Source organism: Nannospalax galili, unplaced genomic scaffold (assembly GCF_000622305.1).
Source record: "Nannospalax galili isolate Female #2095 unplaced genomic scaffold, S.galili_v1.0 scaffold566, whole genome shotgun sequence".
Taxonomy (NCBI): domain Eukaryota; kingdom Metazoa; phylum Chordata; class Mammalia; order Rodentia; family Spalacidae; genus Nannospalax; species Nannospalax galili.
In genome coordinates, this window is record NW_008355811.1 from 873,817 (window position 1) to 894,822 (window position 21,006).

Below are 21,006 nucleotides of genomic sequence, written 5' to 3' on the forward strand. Positions count from 1 at the left end.
GTCTCTTGACTACTTCACTTACCCTGTGAGCTTCTGAAGAGTATGTGTCCCAAGTGGAAGCAGCAGAACCACAGTGGGGTACCCACCATGAGGAGGAAAGCAGACACTCTTTCTGGGTCTAGAGGGAAGTCGATCTCTAGCACAGAAGGGGCCTGAGCAAACTCTTGTGTGGATGAAGCAGGGCCCTGGCCTCAGGCCAGGCCAGCAGGTCTTCAGGATGAGATGAACATCCTATGTACCCAGCACAGGAGCACTGGGAGAGCAAAGGCTTCCTGAAGAGACACAAACCTGTATCTTCACTGGGCATTCAAAGAACCTGCCTGGACTAGCCCTGCAGAGGCCCACTGGAGGCATGGGTGAGACACACTGGTGTGTTCCCCTTAGCCCCCACAGCTGGGCAGAAGCTACTCCTGGAGGGAAGCCTCATTTTCTCCTCAGGTCAATACACAGTAGATATAAATGACAGACACACCAAAGGAAGGAGCTGCCTAAGGCTGCTAGCTAGAAAAGGAATTTCCTCCCATTTTATTTGATAATACATTTTCACAGAAACATGATATATTTACAAATATACAGGTAAGAGACTGCTGGTCAAAAATCTTAAACTGAAAATGTCATCAAAAATTAATTTACAAAAGCCACTGACTGTCCCAGGGAGTCAGACTAGAGAACCTGAATAGCAATGTGTAGGTCTGCACACAGCTCAGTTCCCACCTTCTAGGATGCGGCTGTTCTGAGCCGAAACCCAGCATCTGTGGCCGCAGCCACACACAATGCTCTGCTCAGGGCTGGCCTTGCAGTTGCCATCTTAGGACGCGCTGGTTTGCAGGTTTTTGGAAGCTGCGAGCATTGCTCTTACTTTGGCCATGAGATCCTGTGTGGGGAGGCAAGGAGGGAAGCCTGTGAGCTTCCCACTAACCTGACACCAGACCACCCATGTAGTGACATTTGTGAGGAGGCCATGGTGGGGACAAGAGGCAGAACTCTCAACAGGCTAGCCCAGGCCTGGATGGAGGGTATGCAGCTGTAAACACATTCCAGGCTGCATAGGGGCCAAAGTCACCCTCTTGGTCTTGTTCCAAACTTCCCACAGCCATGACCTCATGTGGCCTGTGGACATAGGGCCTGGCTGTCTTCTGTCACTTGTGGAGAGCTGAGTTCCACAGCATGGCAGTCTTGGAAGGAGGGCATGTTTCCTGTGGAAGATGAGCTTCCCAGAAAGAGTGATTCACCCCCCTCCCTGCAGCATGGGCTCTGACTCAGTGCTTGGCTGTGGCAAGGCCAGCATCATTGAGTCAACAGGTGACCAGCCCCAGGACTTTCTCCTGGGTCAGTACTAGTGAAACAAGGGAGAAGAATGAAAATTAGCAGAAGAGGAAAAAATAGGCCCGTTTATAAAAGATGAGAAGGGAAGCTAGAGATGGCTCAGCAGTTAAGAGAACTGGCTGCTCTAGCAGAGGACCTTGGTTTGGTTCCCAGAACCCACATGGCAGTTAACCATTTGTAACAGTTTCAGGCAATCTAATGCCCTGTTCTGGCCTCCACAGGCATTGCACACATGTGGTACACTTGCATATAGGCAGGCGAAACACTCATACACAGAAAAAGAGAGAGAGAGGGGGGGGGCACTCCCATTTTACCTGAGTTATTTTGCTCTGCACAGAGGAGACGATAGCTGAGGAGATCTGGCCGTCTTTTTCCTGAGAAACCCCCCTAATGAAGAAGAGCAGAGGCTCACTCAAGAATTTGAACACAAAGATGGAGTAACTGATACCCATACCTTATGCCTCTGAAACTTTAAAATAGCGGCAAGCTTAGAAAAATGTATTTTTGTGTGTGCATGAGGGTGCATACACAGGGAGGCCAGAGGCTGATGCTTGGTGTCTTCTATTGCTCTCCAACTTGTCTTTTGAGACAGTTTTTCATTGAACCTGATGCATATGGATTGGCTAGACTGGGCAGCTTCTGGGACCATCCTATCTCCACTTCCTAGCATGCTGGGATTGCAGGTACAGGCTGTCATGCTTCACTTTTTACATGGGTGCTGGGAAATAAAATTTGGTCCTTAGACTTATGCTACAAAGCACTTTACCCACTGAGCCACTTTCCATGCCCAGAATTGTGTATTTTCTACTCATTTCAATATTTTATTAAATGAACCTAACTCAAATTTTGACATTACATAAAACATTTAGGAAAAAAAAGTCAAGAAAGGAAGCACCTTTCAGGGCAGCCCTCCCAAGACTACAACTGCAGCCCCAGTGGCTCATGCTCTACAGGCGAAGTCTCTGTGTATGTGGTCACCACATGTGCTGGATACCTTTAGTGTCAACTTGACACATCTGGGTTGAGGGAGCCTTGGTTGGGGGGTTGCCTTTGTTGGACTGGCCTGTGGCCATGTCCATGGGGCACCTTCTTGATTGTTGGGGGGGCCTGGCCCACTGTAGGTGGTACCACCCCTGGGCAGGTGGGCCTGTGTTGCATAAGAAAGCAGGCTGAGCAGGGGCCAGGGGAGCAAGTCAGTAAGCAGCATTTCTCCATGGCCTGTGCTCCAGCTCCTGCCTCCAGGTTCCTGCCCTGAGCTCCTACCTTGGGCTCCCTAATGAAGTGTGACCCGAGAGATGTAAGCTGAATAAAGCCTTTCCTCCCCAAGTTGGTAGTGGTCAGGGTTTTGTTACAGCAATGGAGACAAACTAGGAAATAAATTGTACCAGAGTGTGGGGAATTGCTGTGACAGACCTGACCCTGGTGTTTTAAGGAGGATTGTGGAAGTGTTTGGAACTTTGGGCTGGAAAAGCCATTGCGTGCTTAAGTTTGTTACTGTGGACCTTGGAAAGAGCTGAAAGAGCTGTGAACAATGGAGGCCTGGCTTGTGAAGCTTCAAAGGGAAGTGGAGACTATCAGGGCTGTTTGTGTGATGTTTTGAATTGAGAATCTGTGGGTTCTAGTCGGCTAGGGATGAAGAATCAGCTGTAAGAAGAGACCGGAACCCGAAGCAAAACCTTTGCTTTACTGGGACAATTGATGTTGGTTAGCTGGGGCTGAAAAATCAGCTGTAAGTAACAAAAGACCAGAATCACTGTGGTGAAATCTTCTGGGAGGTATTTCCTTAGGGTCAGCACACAAAGAGGACCCGAACTTCCATCTCTAGCTGGAAGCAGGACTTGGTAATGTGTAAGAGTCTCCTGCATGGTTCTGGTGTTGAAAGCATGAAGGGGTCAGAGAGCAGCTGAGGCTTGGCACTCTGAAAGGCCAGAAAAGGCCATAGGTGAAAGTGCAGCTTCAGTTGCAGTTAAGACCCCAGGACTGAAGGGGTCATGGAGAGAATCTGAGGCCTTTGCACCCCAAGAGGCAAGAAGAGGCCACTGGTGAAGGTGTAGCCTGTTTCAGTGGAGACCCCAGCTTTTTGGAGATGCCGGGACCATGGGACGACCACCAAGGACAGTGACAGGTGTGGAATGGAGCTGGCCTGGATCTGTGAGATACGCTGTGTGTGCCGTGGAAGGTAGAGTCAGAGAAATAGAGCTGCCAAAACCCTCTAAAGCCCAGAAGATCGTGAGTGAATCCCAGATGTCCAGCCTTGAGCTACTTTGCTGGACTTTGGTTTTACTTAGGTGTGCCCAATTCTTCCCTTTGAAATAAGACAGTACTTGTTTTGGATTTTACATAAACCCACCCACAGTTAAAAGACTTTTAAAAGAGACTATGGACTTTTAAATGTTTGGATTTTTTAAGGATTGTGAGGTTTTTAAGGTTGTACTGTCTTATGTTGTGATATTAACATCATATCTTGGGGACAAGAATTGGAAAGCTTATGGTTTAATAGTGATGTGTGTGTCAAGTTGACAAGGGGTCAATTGTGCTGGATAGCTTTAGTGTCAACTTGACACACATATATCCCAGTGGTTGGGGCTTCCTACACTTTCTCCCATCTTCACTCAGGGATGAGCTATGGCCTATTACTCAGTGTGAGGACAGCCATAGATCTGCTCTCAATTGAGTATGCCCTGCTTACCCTTACAACAGCTCATACCAAGGATAGTCTTTATCACCAAATGACCCTTCCTAGCCCCCCATGACTTTAAGGTTAATTGTCTGGCAGATGCAATCCCAATAGGAGTAGCCTCCTGTCAGCCTGTTTGTCACCAAGAGCCACTGAGTCCTGCATGGTACCTCAGGGGCTCGGTCACCCATGGGAGAGCTCTGAATCCCTGGGTAAGTCATAGATCCTGTGTCACCCCACGTGCTCATGCCTGACATCCAGACACTCACTTCAAGCCACTTGATGTCCCCTATTCCCAAAGAAGCAATGGTAGGGATCACTGTTAATGCTGTCCAGGCTCCACAACTCACTTGCCACCCCTTGCTCTTTCCTGATGAGAGCAAACCAGAGATCAGAGTTACCTGGAGCGCTCCTGGCTGGAATCCCGGCTCTCCACAGGAGAGATGCTGGCTGAGTGGGCTGAGTGGGCTGTAGGACGCGGTGCCACCTGCTTACTTGGGGACGTTGACTGGGAGCGGGCCTTGGCCTTGGTGCGAGATCGAGAACGCCTTTTCTTCTTTTTCTCGTGGGGACTTCTGAAAGGAAGTGTTCTCATGAGGGTGCATGGAGCATGACAAGCATGACTGGACTTGTGTCAAGGGTCCCTCTCTACACACATGGGCCTTTTTTTCTTTTGGAGACATATATTTCAGCCTGGTCTTGAATTCACTTTGTAGCCAAGGATGAACTTCTGATCCTCCTCCTGCTTTACTTCCCAAGTGTTGGGGTGATAGGAGTACACCACCATGACTGGTGTGTGTGGTGCTGGAAATTGAACCCAGGGCTTCATGCATACTAGGGAAGCACTTTACCAGCTGAGCTACAGAACTGACCTAGCCTCATATGCATGCCTTAAACAGCTGCTCTCTTTTAGTCAACTGAGCCCATAGATCAACAGGGTCCTGAGGGTTAAGAGAACCATCCAGAAGTCAGCCTCTCTGTAGGGGAAGCTTGGTTCTGGGGAAATGCCTGGCATTTAACATACAATGAACATTCTATTTGCATTGAAAATACCAAAATAGTCACCAAGGGCTACCTACACTTTCTCATTCATGTAAAAGATAGCAAATTATCAGTTAAGCACTGCACATGCATAGGTCCAGCTTTCTTCTGCCTGGTGATCACATACCTTCATGTGATTAAAGGCTCAGAAGGAGGCAGCCTGGGCCCTGGCTCTGGGAGTATCTGCTGTACTCAGTGCCCAGCTCAGCTCTGACCACTGCCCTGCCTCCACCAGAGGATGGGACTCCCAAACCTAATTCCCCATCAGGCCCCAGCCCTCTTCCCCAAGGCTCTGCAATACCTACCTCTATTTCTACCTCAAATATGCATACTCATACATACACAAACACATGGGACAGGGAGGGAGGGAGGACACACATGCTTGGGAAAAACAGCGTGCCACAGGACAGCTGAACTTTTAGGTCCATGCTCAGTATTCCAGCATATGGGGCAACACTGCTACCAGTCCACACTCTGCCTCTCATTAAGTCATTTTGGAGATGCTTTGTAGACAAGGCTGTAGGGCACCACTAGACAGCCTTCATGATCAGCCACACCTTCCAAAGTATATCACTTTAATGGAAACACTGGTATCTCACTGTTGACCATGTCTCTCCTGGGTCACCAGGGGCCCAGCTCTGAGATGTTTTGGTTTCCAAAGGGATTACACCTGGCCCAGCCCTCTAGCCTCCAGAGACCACACCACTGTCCACACATCCATTGATTTCTAAGGCTGGGTTGCATCTCAGTCCTGTCTCTTATCAGGCTGTATGATTTCCTGCATTTCTTTGGTGCTCTGATCTGGAATGTTCCTACCTAATGATATGCTATGTTTAAGCTCTCAGCATGCAGACTCTGCTGAGGTGCCACACCCAGTTCCAACTCCAGTGCCCATAGGTGCTTGTAAACCAACAAACAAGAGCACTAAGTCAATAAGCTCAGCATGGGCATGAGGCCTGGGACAGAGAGCCTTGTGAGCCCAGCCATGTCCTCTTCCAGCCAGCCTTTCAGTGTACCACCTGGGTAAGAACAAACTGTTGGGATTCAAGTGCATGGCCAGCTTGGGAACCCAGAACAGCTTTAACTATGACAAGGAATTCTGAGGGGCAACAACTGCAACTGAATTTCAGCCACTGGAAAGCCATGTTCCTGGTGAGCTGGAGCTGTGGGCAGCAGCCTGGTGTCCTCTGGCAAGGAAATGTAGATATAGGTGGAGATTGTGTTCATAGAAACTGGGCACATGGAGAATGAGTTGCTAGGTTACAGAAAGCTGAGAAGTGTCCAAGTACACAAATATATGCTGGATTTCAGAGGAAGCAGTTGTACAAAGCTGGATAAATCTGTGCAGTTATATGAGTAATGAATGAAAGGGGGAATCCTAATCCTGACTGTAAGTTTGGTTCAACCTGTGTGTGCATGTGTGCACATGTGTGGAGGTCAGAGCGTAACTTTGTGGGGTTGAATTTTTCCTTTCATCTTCATGTGGATTTCAGGGATTAAGCACAGGTTGACAGGCTTGTATGGCAAGCATCTTTACTTGCTGAGCTATCTCACTGGCCCTGGTTCAATCTTAAAATACAATTTGACCTCACAGAGAAAGTGGTCAGAGTTCTGCAAGAACAAAGCAGTTTGCTGATTTTCTTTCTTTTTTGCCTTTTTTTGAAGCAGGGACTCCCTGTATCCCAGCTGTCCTGGAACTCACTAAGTAGACCAGGCTGGCCTTGAACTTACAGAGATCTGCCTGCCTCTGCCTCCCAAGTGCTGGGACTACAGAGTGTGTGCCAGCAAGCCCAGCCCATTTGATCATTTTCAAAGCTGCTGAGGTGCACTTTGCAGGTGACCTGGCCTTCTGTGCTGTTACAGAATGGCCTACCTGTTGTTCTGGAATGTTCCTTGAATGTGTGACCTCTGCTACACTGATTATAGCTCTATGGGAATTGACTCCCATACCACTGTCAGGCTCAGCAGTGCTGTGAATAACCTGTGAACCTGGGCGTGTCCCTGTCTGTCCTGCTTATACTGACAGTGACACCACATGAGGATCCTACCATTATTTGATAATTAATTTTCCTGTGTGGTTCTGGTAACTTGCTTCTGTGGCCAAATGTTCACTGTCCACTTCCAGGAGAAGAAGAGCTAGGAAACAAGACAGGTCCACATGTAACTTTGCTAGAAACTTCAAGCTTTTTCCAAAGAGGCAGCCTCAGGCCTATAGCAGGGTGGACAGGGATGGTGAGCATCCTTGCCAGCCCATGCCAGTGAGCAAGCAGCAGCACCTTGCTGTGTTTTTGATGGCAATCCTAAATGCTGATGCTCAGCATTCTTCCAAGTATGCATTGCTGTCTACTGTGTTCCTCTGTGAAGAGTCATTGGCATTTGTAGGCTATTGGTGTTGACATGGGCTTCAATCGGAGACAGGTACTGTGGGTGCCTTTTCCATTAGGGTTATGGCTACTTCATCTCTTAATTGCCTTTGGAAGTTTTATAATTTTATTATTTAATTTTATTTTTTTGTGTGTATGAGTGTATTGCCTGCATGTATATGTGAGTGTACCTGTGTCGTGCAATGCCACGGAGGTCAGAAGAGGGCTTTGGATTCCCCAGAACTGGAGTTAAGGATAGTTCATAGCCATCATGTGGGTGCTGGGAATCAAACCCAGGTCCTCTGCAAGGGCAGTCAGTGCCCTTAACCACTGAGCCATCTCTCCAGCCCCAGAAACAAGTTTTTAACTTCAGTTACAGTGACCTTATTATTCTTTCCTCTCATGGGTTTTCTTGTATATGTGCATGTGCATGTTGAGGCTAGAGGTCAACCTCAGACGTTGCTCTTCAGTTGCCATTTACTTTTTCTTTCAAACATGATCTTTCACTGGCCCAGAACTCACCAATTAGGCTAAACTGGCTGGCCAGTGAGTGCCAGGGATTTGCCTGATTTGGCCTCCCCAGTGCTGGGATTACAAGCACATGCTACTATGCCTGGCACTTTATGCAATTTTTTTTTTTTTTTGGTCTTTTTTGAGAGCTGGTCTAGAACTCGCTATGTAGACAGGCTGGCCTTGAACTCAGAGATCCATCTGCCTCTGCCTCCCAAATGCTGGGATTAAAGTCTGCACCACCATGCTGGCTTTATGTAGATCTTGTGTATGGAACTTAGGTCCTCCTGCTTGTGAAACTGGTACTTTACTGACATCTGTTTCCCCAGCCCAGCAGGGTTTTCAGTATCCCAAAGAGTCTTAGGTACACATTCTGTTTTTTTTTGTTTTTTTGAGACAGGGTTTCCCTGAAGCCCCAGCTGTCCTGAAACTCACTATGTAGACCAGGCTGGCCTCGAACTCACAAAGATCCGCCTCCTTCTGCCTCCCAAGTGCTGGAATTAAAGGCATGTGCCACCACGCTGGCCACACATTCTGTTTTCTTCAAAAGGCTCAGTGATTCCGGTTTTCACATTCAAACTGCTGATCCATGCTGAAGTAACCTGTTTTGTGCATGTGCATGAGAAAGTTTGTTCTTTCTCATTCTGATGTCCAGTGGCTCAACCAAGTTCTGCTGGAAGACTCTCCTGTACCTGTTAATTTGCTCTGGTACAGTACTAACCACAGATTGGGCCACTGTGAATTTGGTGGATTCCAAGTCCACTTTGTGGTCCACACTGCTTGATTTCTGTGGCTTTCTAGGAGTCTGGGTACCTTGAGGTCAAAGTTCTCCTCTTTGTTCATTGACTCAGTTACAGAGTTTGCCTGCCAGATTCTACAAAAGGCTTGGAATTTTACACTGGGATTTGGCTGGACCTATAGATGACCAAGGAGATGTGAGAACTACAGTCTGCTAGTGATTTGAGAACAGGGCAGGCATATATGTTCCTCAGAGTATTGGTCTGTAAACACACATGTGCATGTCTTCACATGTAGAGTCCTTGCTGGCCTTGGGATTGGCAATGATGGCCTTGGAGGTGAGTGCGGAGTGCCTTGACTCCCTTTTGTCGAGAAGGTTGCTGTGTGGTTACCTCACCTTTCATGCATGCTAAAATTCACAGGGAAAATGAACTGGCCAGGAGCTGGGAGTCCTAAGACTTTAAATCCCACTTCCTAAACAGATGAGGAATTATCAAATGATTCACTTTTGATGTCAGCTTGAGAGTCTGTCCATTCCATCAGAGATGGCAATAACTAGAGTAAAATTCATTTCCTTACTATCAGTTACAGGTCTATAGGTCTTTTCTGCTTGATTAATCTAATCACAGACAGACTGGTGGATTTATTTTCCAAGAACTCTCTTTTTGTTTTGCAGGTTTCCTATGTTGGTCTGTTTTTTATTTCACTGATTTCTGTTCTCTTAAAATTTCCTTGCTTCTACTTTGACTTTAATTCTTTAATTTGTTCTTTTACATTTATGTTTATTATTTTATTTTATTTTGTCTTTTTTGAGACAGGGTCTCCTTGTAGCCCCAGCTGTCCTAGAACTCACTATGTAGACCAAGCTGGCCTCGAACTCACAAAGATCCGCCTGTCTCTGCCTCCCAAGTGCTGGGATTAAAGGCATGCGCCACCACTCCTGGCTATTTTTATTATTTAAAAATATATTTTAATTTTTGGTGGTGCATGCCTTTAATCCCAGCACTCAGGAGGCAGAGGCAGGCTGATCTCTGTGAGTTTGAGGCCGGCCTAGTCTACATAGTGAGTTCCAGGACAGCTGGGGCTACAGGGAGACCCTGTCTCAAAAAGACGAAAACAAAAAATTTCATTTACTATTTTTTAATTATTTTATGTGCATGCATGTATTGCCTGCACGTTATGTATGTGCACCCATGTTGTACAATGCCCACGGAAGACAGAAGAGGCATTGGATCCCCTGGAACTGGAGCTATAGACGGCTTTTAGCCACCATGTGGGTGCTGGGATTCGAACCTGGGTTTTTGTAAGAACAGCCAGTGCTCTTAACTGCTGAGCCATCTCTCCAGTCACCTCTTTTACCGTTTCTTAAGATGGACTGGATCATTATTTCCATACTTGGTTTTCTTGTAGTTTGATACAAACATTAAAGCAACCCACTTCCTCCCTAGCCCAGCACCCTATGAAGGAAAAGAAGCCGTACTCACATTACTTACTTCCAAGCATGGCTGAATTTTTCTGGTACCTGAAAATGTGCTGTCACTGCCAAATGCCTGGGTTTTCCAGATGGGTACAGGTTTCTGCACAATGCCCTTTGATGAGGGGATATGCCTGTACTGCTGAGACACCACCTTCTTGGACAGTGTCCTGCAACCCCTTCAAAAGCAGGAATGCCCTTGGGGTGCTGGCCACTGTGCTGAGCAGGGTCACTACTCTTGTGTCTCCTGCGTGTGCTACAGCTATGTTATTTTTGCTCCAAGCACTGTGTGATGTCCTGCACATATTCTGAAAATCACATTCTCAGGATGAAACACCCACTGCAATCTCTAGTCACACTTGTTTCAGACTTCTCTGCCTCACAGAGAGGCAGCTGTCACCTTTTTCACCATGAGAATGAGCAAAGTGAATCTTCTCTGTCTTTTAAATTGTAATCCATTAGTGCATTTTCTTTAGAAGTCTGAGACAGAACTGCGAATAGTGGCTCATGCTTTTAATCCCAGCACTTAAGAGGTAGAGGCAGATGGAGATCTGTAAGATTGAGGCCAGCCTGGGCTACATAGTTGGGGATAGAGGGAGATCCTGTTTCAAAGCAATAACAACAACTACTAAAGTATGAGACACGTCACATATAGTTCAGGTTGGCTTCAAATTCACCATGTAGCTGAGAATGACCCTTCTGATCCTCCTGCCTCCACCTCTCACCTCCTTTTAGGCATGCACTGCCATGCCCCATTCATGCTCTGGAGCTAGGGATCATACTCAGGGTCTTGAGCACTCTACCAACTGACCTACATTCCTAACCCTAAAGTCTCTATTATAGGGTGAAGTTGCAGTTTATGGCAGAGTATGTTGTTTAGCTATGTGAGGCTCTATCTTATTCTAAGAGCTGCTCAAACAAACATGCAAACAACCAATACCACCCCCCCAATTGAAGTCCTAGATCTTTATATGCAAGTCTAGAATCTGCCTGACCTGCCTGCACTTAGCACAGTTACTCATGCAAAATTTTAATTATATACTCTATCTACTTGCCTCATTTGCTTTCTCTTTCCTCCCTGTTCTCTGCTTTAGAACAAAGCATTTAAATTTTTTAAAAAATATTTTATTTATTTAAATTTTATGTGTATGAGTATATTGCCTGCATATAGGTAAGTGCACCTGTGTCGTGCAATGCCAGCAGAGGATAGAAGAGACTGTCAGATCCCTTGGAACTGGAGTTATGGACAGTTGTTAGCTGCCATGTGGGTGCTGGGATTCAAACATGGGTCTTCTGCAAGAACAGTCAGTGTTCTTAACCACTGTGCTATCTCTCCAGCCCCTTTTGAAAATTAAAAAAAAATTTTATGTGTATGAGTTTGCATGTATGTACGCACACCCATGTCATGCCTGCAGAGACCAGAAGAAGGCATCAGGTCCCCTGGAAGTGGAGTTACCAGACTGTTGTTAGCTGCCATGTGGGCGCTGGGAACCCAACCTCCATCCTCTGGAACAGCAGCTAGCGCTATTAACTGCTGAGCCATCTCTCTTGAATGAAGCAATTTATTTTTTATTTTTATTTATTATTTTTATTTTATGTGTACGAATATATCGCACTCATGTATGTGAGTACACCCATGTTGTGCAATGCCATGGAGGTCAGAAGAGGGCTTTGGATTTCCTTGAACTGGAGTTAAAGATGGTTTGTAGCTGCCATGTGGTGCTTGGAATTGAACCCAGGTCCTCTGCAAGAGCAGTCAGTGCTCTTTTAAATTGTTTTATATCCCCTCAACTTAAAAAAAATTGTTTTATGTTTATTTTGTGTGTGTGCATGTGCTCTCACACACATACTTGTATATGTCAAGGCATGTGTGTGGAGGTCAGAGGACAATTTACAGAATGCTTTTCTTTCCTTCTAGCATGTGGGTTCCAGGGACCATATTCAGGTCATCAGGCTTGGCAGCAGGCACATTTACCTGCTGAGCCATCTCATTGGCCCCATTCTGTCAGCATTTCAGCTACACTTTTCCTGGTTGCTCTATATGCCTTGAATGAATGACACTCCACATACAGCCTGAGAACCTTCCAACAGCAGTGTACTCTTGATTACTTTACATTGTGTCATACACAGTGTTCTACACTAGAATCCAGCAGCAAGAAGACACTATGTCTTCTTCCTTACTGCAATAAAATAACCAAGCCATTCTGAAGCACACACCAATGTGACTTCACACACTGGACTCATGAAACATGCTTTTATGACACATTCAAATGTCTTATATGAATGTTGTTTTTTTTTTGTTTCTATATTTTATCAATTTTGCTATTGTTTTGAGACAGGGTCTCATGAACTTATATAGCTGAGGATAACCTTGAACTCTTGAACCTTTTGCCTCTATCTCCCAAGTGCTGGAGGGATGGACCCACAGGTGTGCAACAACATGCACAGCTACCAAATTTCACGCAAAAAATGTTCAATAGGCTTAGATCTTGATTCCCAAATACTCACTAAAAAGAAGAAGAGTTACATAGAGATAGAGTAGATCCCAGGTTTAGGGCAGGGAAAGTACTAGGTGAGCCTGGAACACCTTGTGTGGGAAAGCAAGTGTTCAAAGAGCACTAAGGCTGTCAAAAAATAAAAAAAACCCCAAAACAAAAAAAACCCAAACAAAAAACTCATCATAAGTGGCTTGGACGGTGCCCCTCAGCCAGATTTGAGGCAATGTCATAATCAAACTAAATATGAAAACAGAAAATTGTATAGTAAACAAAAGGGGCTGTTCTTTTGAGAAGGTAGTCAACTAATGAGCACAGAAGAAAAACAGGATCAGCAAGTGGCTGTTCTTGACATCATCAACTGATGTGGTGAAAAACTGCTGAGAACAGAGTTTTCATGGTCTCAGAGTGCCACCTAGAAGGCAACCTGCTTATTCAGAGAGAAAGAGGCAAAGTTAATCTTAGTTGAGCGCCAGGCCCAGCATCACTAAATGATGCAGTAACTGATCTTGGCGGTGGGCCTTCTGCAGCATGGCTGGCCTGGCAGGAAGGAAGAGGCAATGGATGGAGCCAGGGAAGGGAGGAGGACAGGACAAACAGCATGTGCAGCTGGAGTGAGAGGCTTTCAGTGCTGCTTTAAAATCGTCCCATCACCAGGCATGGTGGCGCATGCCTTTAATTCCAGCACTCAGGAGGCAAAGGCAGGCAGATCTCTGTGAGTTCAAATCCAGCCTGGTCTACATAGGTAGTTCTAGGCCAGCTGGGGCTACAGAAAAAAAAAAAAGAAAAAGAGCATTGACTGTTTGGGGCTGGAGAGATGGCTCAGCAGTTAAGAACACTGGAGGTTTTTGCAGAAGACTGGGGTTCAAATTCCAGCACCCACATGGCAGCTAATAGCTGTCAGCAACTTCAGTTCCAAGGGATCCAACAGCCACTTCTGTTCTCCGTGGGCATTGCACGACATGGGTGCACTTACCTACATGCAGGCGATACATGAATATACATAAAAAAATAAAAATAAGCCGGGCATGGTGGTGCACGTCTGTCCCAGCACTTGTGAGGCAGAGGCAGGCGGATCTCTGTGAGTTCAAGGCCAGCCTGGTCTACATAGTGAGTTTGAGGACAGCTGGGGCTACAGGGAGACCGTGCTTCAAAAAGACAATAAAATAAAATAAAATAAAAATAAATATAACAAATAAAGTATTAAAAAAAAATCTGCCCATCAATGAAAGTGCTTTCAAAACTGAAGTCAGTGCAAGAAGCAGGCAATGATAATCTGTAGGAATGTTGCTTCAACCGGGGCAGCAGTACTCTCTCTTTGGCCTGGGTGATGTCATAGCATCAGAGCAACAGTGAATTGGTCACATACCACCGTGCTAAAGTAGACCCCACCCGTATACCGAGACAGAAGGATGGAGCAAGACAGTCTAACACAGCACTGAAGGGAATGACTGGATGGCTAGTAACACATGGACCAGCACTGAATTTGAAAGGACCTGTCAGCAGCTGTACACATTTGGTGCTACTGGGTTCCCATCTTCAACCCTGAGAGGGCACCTAGGGAAGCTCATTTGCCTCTTGCTCCAGTGGTAGGATAGAGGCCTCACAAGTACCAGTGCTTGATATGGGTGTGGCTGCCCCAGCAACTGTGGACACAGGCCTCACCCTGCCCTCTCCCATTCTACCTCTTTGAATACAAAGGCTAATTTAAGGGCAAAGCAAGAATTTTTCGGTTGAGAGAGAGCTTTCGCTGCAAGAATTAATTTTAGACCATGCCCTTTACAATATACCAAAGGTGATGATGAACTTCAAATGTTAAATCATTTGCTTTAAGGAATGAATTCTATGTACTGCAACGGCTGGTAGGATCACAAAGGCCAGGAATATAATATATAAATGGTGAGTGTGTATGAGAAATCTTCACTGACATCAGCTTTGCAGCTCCTCTGCTAGCTTTTCAGGTTAAGGACAAGCGATCTCTTTTTCCCAATCAGCAGCCCATCCTTGACAATCTCATGAGCCACATTTCTTGCCGGGGGCAATTCTATGGCTACTGCTCAAATCCTGTGGATAGCACTGTGGGCAACAACCGGGGTTTCAAGTGTGCACTGCTCACTTGTAATCCAGGGTCTGTCCTTTAAAGATTCTAGCCTTTTCTGGATGTTTTGTCCTTTTCTTGAAGGGACAGCAGCACAGTCTTCCTACCCTAGGCAGAGGCCTGTTGACTTCAATTCATTTGGAAACTAAAGAAATCCATCAAGACAACAACTGTGAGAATCAGCAGAGGCTGTTCTAGGACTCCACCAATGGCTGGGAAGATGGTACTCATGGAGGTGACTGCCCACTATTGCAGCCACAGTTTGGATCTCAAATGTCACCCAAAGGCCCACATGCTAAATGCTTGGTCCCCAGGATGGTGCTACTGGGAAGGGCTGTGATCTTCAAGAGGCACCTAGTAGGAGGCTCTTAGGTCATTGGGGGCATACTCTTGAAGAGGATAGTGGGATCCACCTTCTTCCTCTTTTCTTCTTTACATGAGGCAATGGAGTTTGTCTCTAACATATGCTCCTACCATGATATGCTGCCTCACCACTGGTCCAAAGCAACAAGGCCAATATAGATTATGGATTGAAACCTTCAAAACTGACCAAAATAAACCTTCACTCTTTGTAAGTTTATCAGGCACTGTGTTATACAGATAGAAAGTAAATTAACACAAGAGCAGAGGCAGACTTCAGAGAAGGCAGATGGCCAGAGAAGTTTTCTGAAGTTAGAGAGGAGCCAGGGAAAGGGCCAGGTTCCTAAGTATGAGGTAGCCTGGGGTTCTCACCAGGGCAGAGATGCCAGGAAACTTTGGCTTACTGGGCTGAGGGGTGGCTTTGGTTATCAGGGGTCAGGCCCAAGTCTAGTGGTTAGGGCTTCTGCTCAGTAACTACAGTGGCTGACCTCTCTGCTGTCCTCTTATGGTGGAGAGAAGTATCTGTAAGCGGTCCAGAGCCAGAGCTTAGACTTGCTTCTTCCCCTGGTCACCATCATACACCTCAGGGGCCATTACTGGAAATGAGGCAGGAAACTAAGACAGGAAGGCTATATTCTCTCTGCTGACTTCTCTGTTCCTTGCAGAGCGGTCAGAGGGGTTAGGGTGGATCCAGCAGAGACAGCAAGGCTCGCGTGCTATTGCTAAGAGAAAATGAGGGCCCAGAGCAAAGTCATGTGAGGGCCCTATAGGAATGGGTGGACACAGCAGTGCTGTGGATACTTGCATGCCCCTGGTGACCCTCTGCACAAAGAGACGGCACCACACCACTAGGGGAACCTGGAGTCCCAGTGGTGACAAGGCTACTGAAGATCAGAATCACACTCCAGTTAGCTACAACTGTTTCACACAGGTGATATGAAGTCTTTAGATACTTTTTCTCTGGGAACCTCTGAAATGTGAGCCTGGTGAGACACAGTAGCCTACCTGGAACGGGTCCGTTTCCTGCTGGCCCCGGGGCTGCTGCTCATCCGGTAGGCAGTGGGGACACTCCTGTCTTCTCGTCGTCTCTCTGGAGAGTGAGCTCTCCTCCGAGGGGACCGAGAGCGTGACCTGGACAGAGAACAAGGTGGTGTTCAGCTCTGCAGTCTGGTCTGGTGGCATGCACCTTCCTACTGTGAAGCAGAGACCAGCCTCTGTCTGAGATGCAGGGTGCCGACAGCAGGTGCTCAGACAGGCCCTACATCTTCTGAAGTCCTGCCCACTGACACCAGGCATGGAGACAGAGCACCTCTCTCCACGTGCCTGCACTGCAGCAAGGAGCGGGTCTCCAGGAGGTTACGCTATGCTTGTTCTTCCCTGCTCTGGCCTCTGTTCACTTGTCTGCCTGAAGCCTTTAGCTTGCTGAAGCTGCTCTTAACCTCAGACAGCAATAGGCTGAGATGCCAGCAGTCCCTGCTGCAGGTCTCACTACTGACAGCAGGGAAAAACTAAAGGTTTCGTGAAGTTGAGATCTACAGCCTGTTCCTGGCTATTCCCTGTCACACTCATCTCAGGCCTCATATCAGGACTAATTGGGACCAAGCCATAGGTTCAATAGCACAAAGCCCAAAACAAACCTTGCTCAGAACATGCCATCCTCATGACAGCTTGAATGATTTAGATTTACAGGAGATTTCATGGATACAAAACTGTCTATTATTCATACTACTTCATTTTATTCATGCTGGGACATATTTTGTTCACAGCAAGAAAGACCCTTGAAACCCTCATCCCTATGTGGGAGTTGAGGTCCTTGGTATAGGGTCCCTTAATAATGGCTTGAGACTTTTATTTTAGTTCTTTGTTTATCTGTTGAAATGACCATTTCAAGAAAATCTGCAATAAGCAGAAATTTGGGACTGGGGGAGGCCCAAACCCATTTCTCTGTTCTGTTTCCATGACAACCCACTCAAAAACAATATAAAGAGAGCAGTTTGGTTTTTGCCATTTGAAAAAAATTCTCCATCAAATCATTTTAACAACAATGAACCACCCCCTCCCATAAAAACAACATACATTTGTTCCAAGGATCAAGTTCTAGTCACACCCTGGCCCCCATGAGCCCACACGGGGTCTCTCCAGCAGGGCTGGTCTTGGTGGCTTGCCTCCCCAGACCTTCCCTAGGCTACACAGATTACAGAGGGGGGGAGGGCAGTCAGACACCTTGACGGTTTACCAGGTTTCCCCTCAAAAGAGCTCCAGGAGTCAAATCTGCTCGAGGCCGAGGCTGCCTGATAACTCTCCTGCTGTGTTGCTGCTGCCACTGCCGAGCTGCTGGGACAAGGCTCCACACTCAAGGTCCCTGGGGAGGCTGAGGGCCTGCGGTCGGAGGCACACACTTCACATTCAGAATGAAATGTGCCGGGCTGGGTGCTACCAGAGCCGTGAGAAAGCTCCGCTTACTCAAAGCTTTAGCACCTATGGATGCTTAGCATAGAATTCTACAATAAACTCAACAATTAGGAAAAATAAGTTAGTTTTTTATGCCTGTGGATTGAGAATGTTGAAGTACAATAGCGTTTTGCTGTGGCTACTGGTATTAAGAATTCTTCAGAGGAAAGTAGCTATTCCCAGGAGATCACAAGTCTTCTAGGAAGGAAGCCTTCCTCAGAAAAGGGGCAGTAAATAACAGCCGATAATTCTTCAGGTTTTACTCCAATTAAATACGCCCTAATGCTTTTAATTTTGTTAACCAGGCTCTCAATATTGATGCCACGACAGTGCAAGAACCAGAAATTCCATTTTAGTAAATCAGCAGTGTGGTGTCACCAGAGGCCTTCTTAAAGAAGACAAACTGGTCTCAATTAAAAAGTTGCAGGCATGATGCAATGAAGATATCCCTATCTGCATAGTCACAATGCTTTGCTGTGGAAGGCAGGGGGAGACTTTAATGATACAATTCTGGAGCTATCACTGGAATGCCAGTAGTCAGGCACCTAAGTGCTTCTTTCCACTGACTTTAATCACACCCTGTTCCATTCACTGTTCCCGGGCCTCTCATAACTGCAGAACTTCAACAGGTAAGTTGGCAGCTAGGGTCTGGATTTAACCTAGCGAGAACACCTTCCATGTTAAGTTTAACTGGGACTAGGGTTCACCTCACTCTCAGTGCCACCCCTCACTGTGAAGTACAGATGCTTGAACTTTACCTGACTTGGTCACAGATCATTCCCAATAGGAAGCTACTGTCCCACACCAATATGGGGAGCATTACCACAGAGGAAATTTAAAGTATCCCATTTTCTCTTTTCAGAAAGAGGTTGGGGAGAGTAAATGATCTTTTACTGGTTTGCTATAAATTTTTGCTAGGAAATTCATAGTAATGAATCACCAATTTCAAACTAAAATTGAACCTCAATTTGCCTATGAGTTCTTTCTGAATGCTAAATAAAATTGGCTAAGAAAAAGAAAAAAAGTTCTACTACTCTGCCCATAGCTCATTTTAAGGGATTTCTCTAATGAAAACACATTTTTATCATAGAGCTCGCTCCTCTACTTGGGAAGACCTAAAAACCTGTGCAAAAGCAGTAATGCTGGATTGACCTGAGGCTTCAGATACTTAGATAAGCATGTCAGTCCTGAGGGAGTATAATGCAGAAGTTAACAAGGACACAGTTTCAAGAGGTGGTGGTATGAGTTAGTTCAGTAATACCTAAACTATTTATTACATTTCATTTAACTATGTGGACACTCTTCATCTCATTAAGTCTGAGGGATGGATACAGAAACACAAATGAAATCAGGAGTACCTGTGAACCAGTCACACACATTAACCAATGTTGATTAAGAGGCACTAAATAATCTGAACCAGTCGGCTTTTTGAGGACAGATACTGAGTTTTGTGAGACTAAAGATTTTTTGCTATGATGAACTTGTCTTTGCGGATCCAAAGCCACCTATGGTTTGGACATATGGAGTAAGCAGAGCTCCAAGAGCTCACATACAAAGTGGAAATCCTATGTTCTGCATTTTATATAGGACCACAGTGACAGCACATAAAAACAATGCATTTCAGCTGCAGTACCCTACCAAAAGGGGAACATCAACAACTGAGGCTCTTTACTTTGAGCTAGGAGGCAGGAGTCATTTAAAAATGACCAACTAGGTTGAATCAGGCCTGAAAGATCAGACTGATGTGCCCTACAGATACTACATCTGTATTGGGCTACTCTACCTGAAAGGAAAGTAAAAGAAAAACAGTGCCAGTATGACCAACACTTTCTGAGCCGTAACTAGAGTATGTTTTGAACATGTTAACAGTTCAGGTTACAAAGGACATCATTCCTTCCTGTTCTGTTCACAACTACAGCATTTTATTTGGTATTTTTTTTCCTCTCTTTTTTTCAGGGTCATAATATGTACTCCAGGATGGCCTTGGAAATCTCCATCCTCCTGCCTCTGTGTGCTGGCATCATAGGCATGGCCACTACCCTGGCATAACTGTACTGATCACTGGAAACAATGAGTGGTGGCAGAATCTGGACCAAGCAAGCAGCTCTGCTTCCAGCTTAGGAAAACACAAGTGCACCCTATAAAGCATGAGCCTCGGTTTTTAAGAGTAAGAACTGAAGCCCAAGTCTACAAGAGGTTAAAGGAGACCAGAGGGTGAGGCCTACCCTGCTGCTGAGGGCAGCTTCCACCCAGGCGCCAGCTCTCAGCAGTGTACTGTGCCAGACAACTGTCAGCTGAAAGGTGGTTCATAATCCTCACTTATTCTAGTAAGTTGTACCTTGCCTTGCTATTTTATCTAAACCATAAAACCAAACATTAAAGATATGACTTACTGACTTAAAAGTGAGTTATTTAGGGCTGGAGTGATGGCTCAGTGATTAAGAATACTGACTGTTCTTGCAGAAGACTTGGGTTCGAATTCTAGCACCCACATGGCAGCTACCAACTGTCTGTAACTCCAGTTCCAGGGGATCTTATGACCTCTGCTGTCCTTTGTGGGCATTGCGCGACATGGGTGTACTTACACACATGCAGGCAATACATGCATGCACATAAAAAAAAAATTAAAAAAATAAAAAGTGAGCTATTTAACTTAATTATCAAAAGTGTCTTCTTGATTCCACCTCAGCCACTGAGAGTCAAAAAGTTTAGGGGCTTTGAGAGTATCCAGCTCTGCTGACACTGAAACATTTCACTGAAGATCAAATTAAGATAAAATTTGTGGCCTACCATCAAAGAAGAAATAATGATCAGAAAAATTTCAGCTCCATTTGTTTTATAACTGAGTTACACTAAGGAGTAGGGCTTTGCTCCTTGGACCTGTAGGCACTGAAGATATAAAAATGTTATAAATATTGGTGTATAAAGTATGCAAATCTAAGTTTATTCCAAACTTACATTTTAAAAGGTAAAATAATATGTAAAATGCAGCTGTCAGGTGAACATTTCTAGTCGTGAGCACCCCGATCTGGGGACAAGTTGGTCAGGGGAGCTTATTTTAGTCAGTGGCAGCCTGCTGTGCAAAACACAAGCAGAGGCGAGAGTGGGCACCTGCAGGGAGAAGGGCTTAGAGAGCCTTTGCTGCTGGCTTAAGGCTTACAATTGAGTCATGAGGAAATCATTTCCCCACTTGTTTTGAGCCCTGAAATAGAGGAAATCAGGAAGAATTTATTGGATATAAAGTGAACTTAGGGAGAATGGTGTAGGCCTGTGTTGTTTTGATCTATAATACAAATTCTAAGAGCTTTAAAAAAAAAAATCAATGCCGGCGTGATGGCGTACATCTTTAATCCCAGCACTCGGGAGGCAGAGGCAGGTAGATCTCTGTGAGTTCAAGGCCAGCCTGGTCTACATAGTGAGTTCCAGGACAGCTGGGGCTACAGGGAGACCCTGTCTCAAAAAGACCACCCCCC

The 21,006-nt window shown here is 45.8% G+C and overlaps 1 protein-coding gene across 8 annotated transcripts in view; it reads right to left on the bottom strand.

The window, feature by feature from the left end:
- Positions 1 to 495: 495 nt before the first annotated feature.
- Sfswap (splicing factor SWAP) overlaps positions 496 to 21,006 on the bottom strand; it is a 90,163-nt gene continuing 69,652 nt past the window's right edge. For 4 of the 8 annotated variants that reach the window (XM_029556483.1, XM_008853761.3, XM_017803363.2 and 1 more), the window contains 5 exons: positions 17,306 to 17,461; positions 16,088 to 16,213; positions 4,405 to 4,578; positions 1,641 to 1,713; positions 496 to 874 (listed from right to left, as the gene is read on the bottom strand). In XM_029556483.1, coding sequence (XP_029412343.1) covers positions 809 to 874; positions 1,641 to 1,713; positions 4,405 to 4,578; positions 16,088 to 16,213; positions 17,306 to 17,461 — 595 coding nt within the window. In that variant the 3' untranslated portion in view covers positions 496 to 808. Of the gene's footprint in view, positions 875 to 1,640; positions 1,714 to 4,404; positions 4,579 to 16,087; positions 16,214 to 17,305; positions 17,462 to 21,006 lie in introns of those variants that run through there. The other 4 variants (XM_008853765.3, XM_008853763.2, XM_008853762.3 and 1 more) reach the window with 3 other exon arrangements.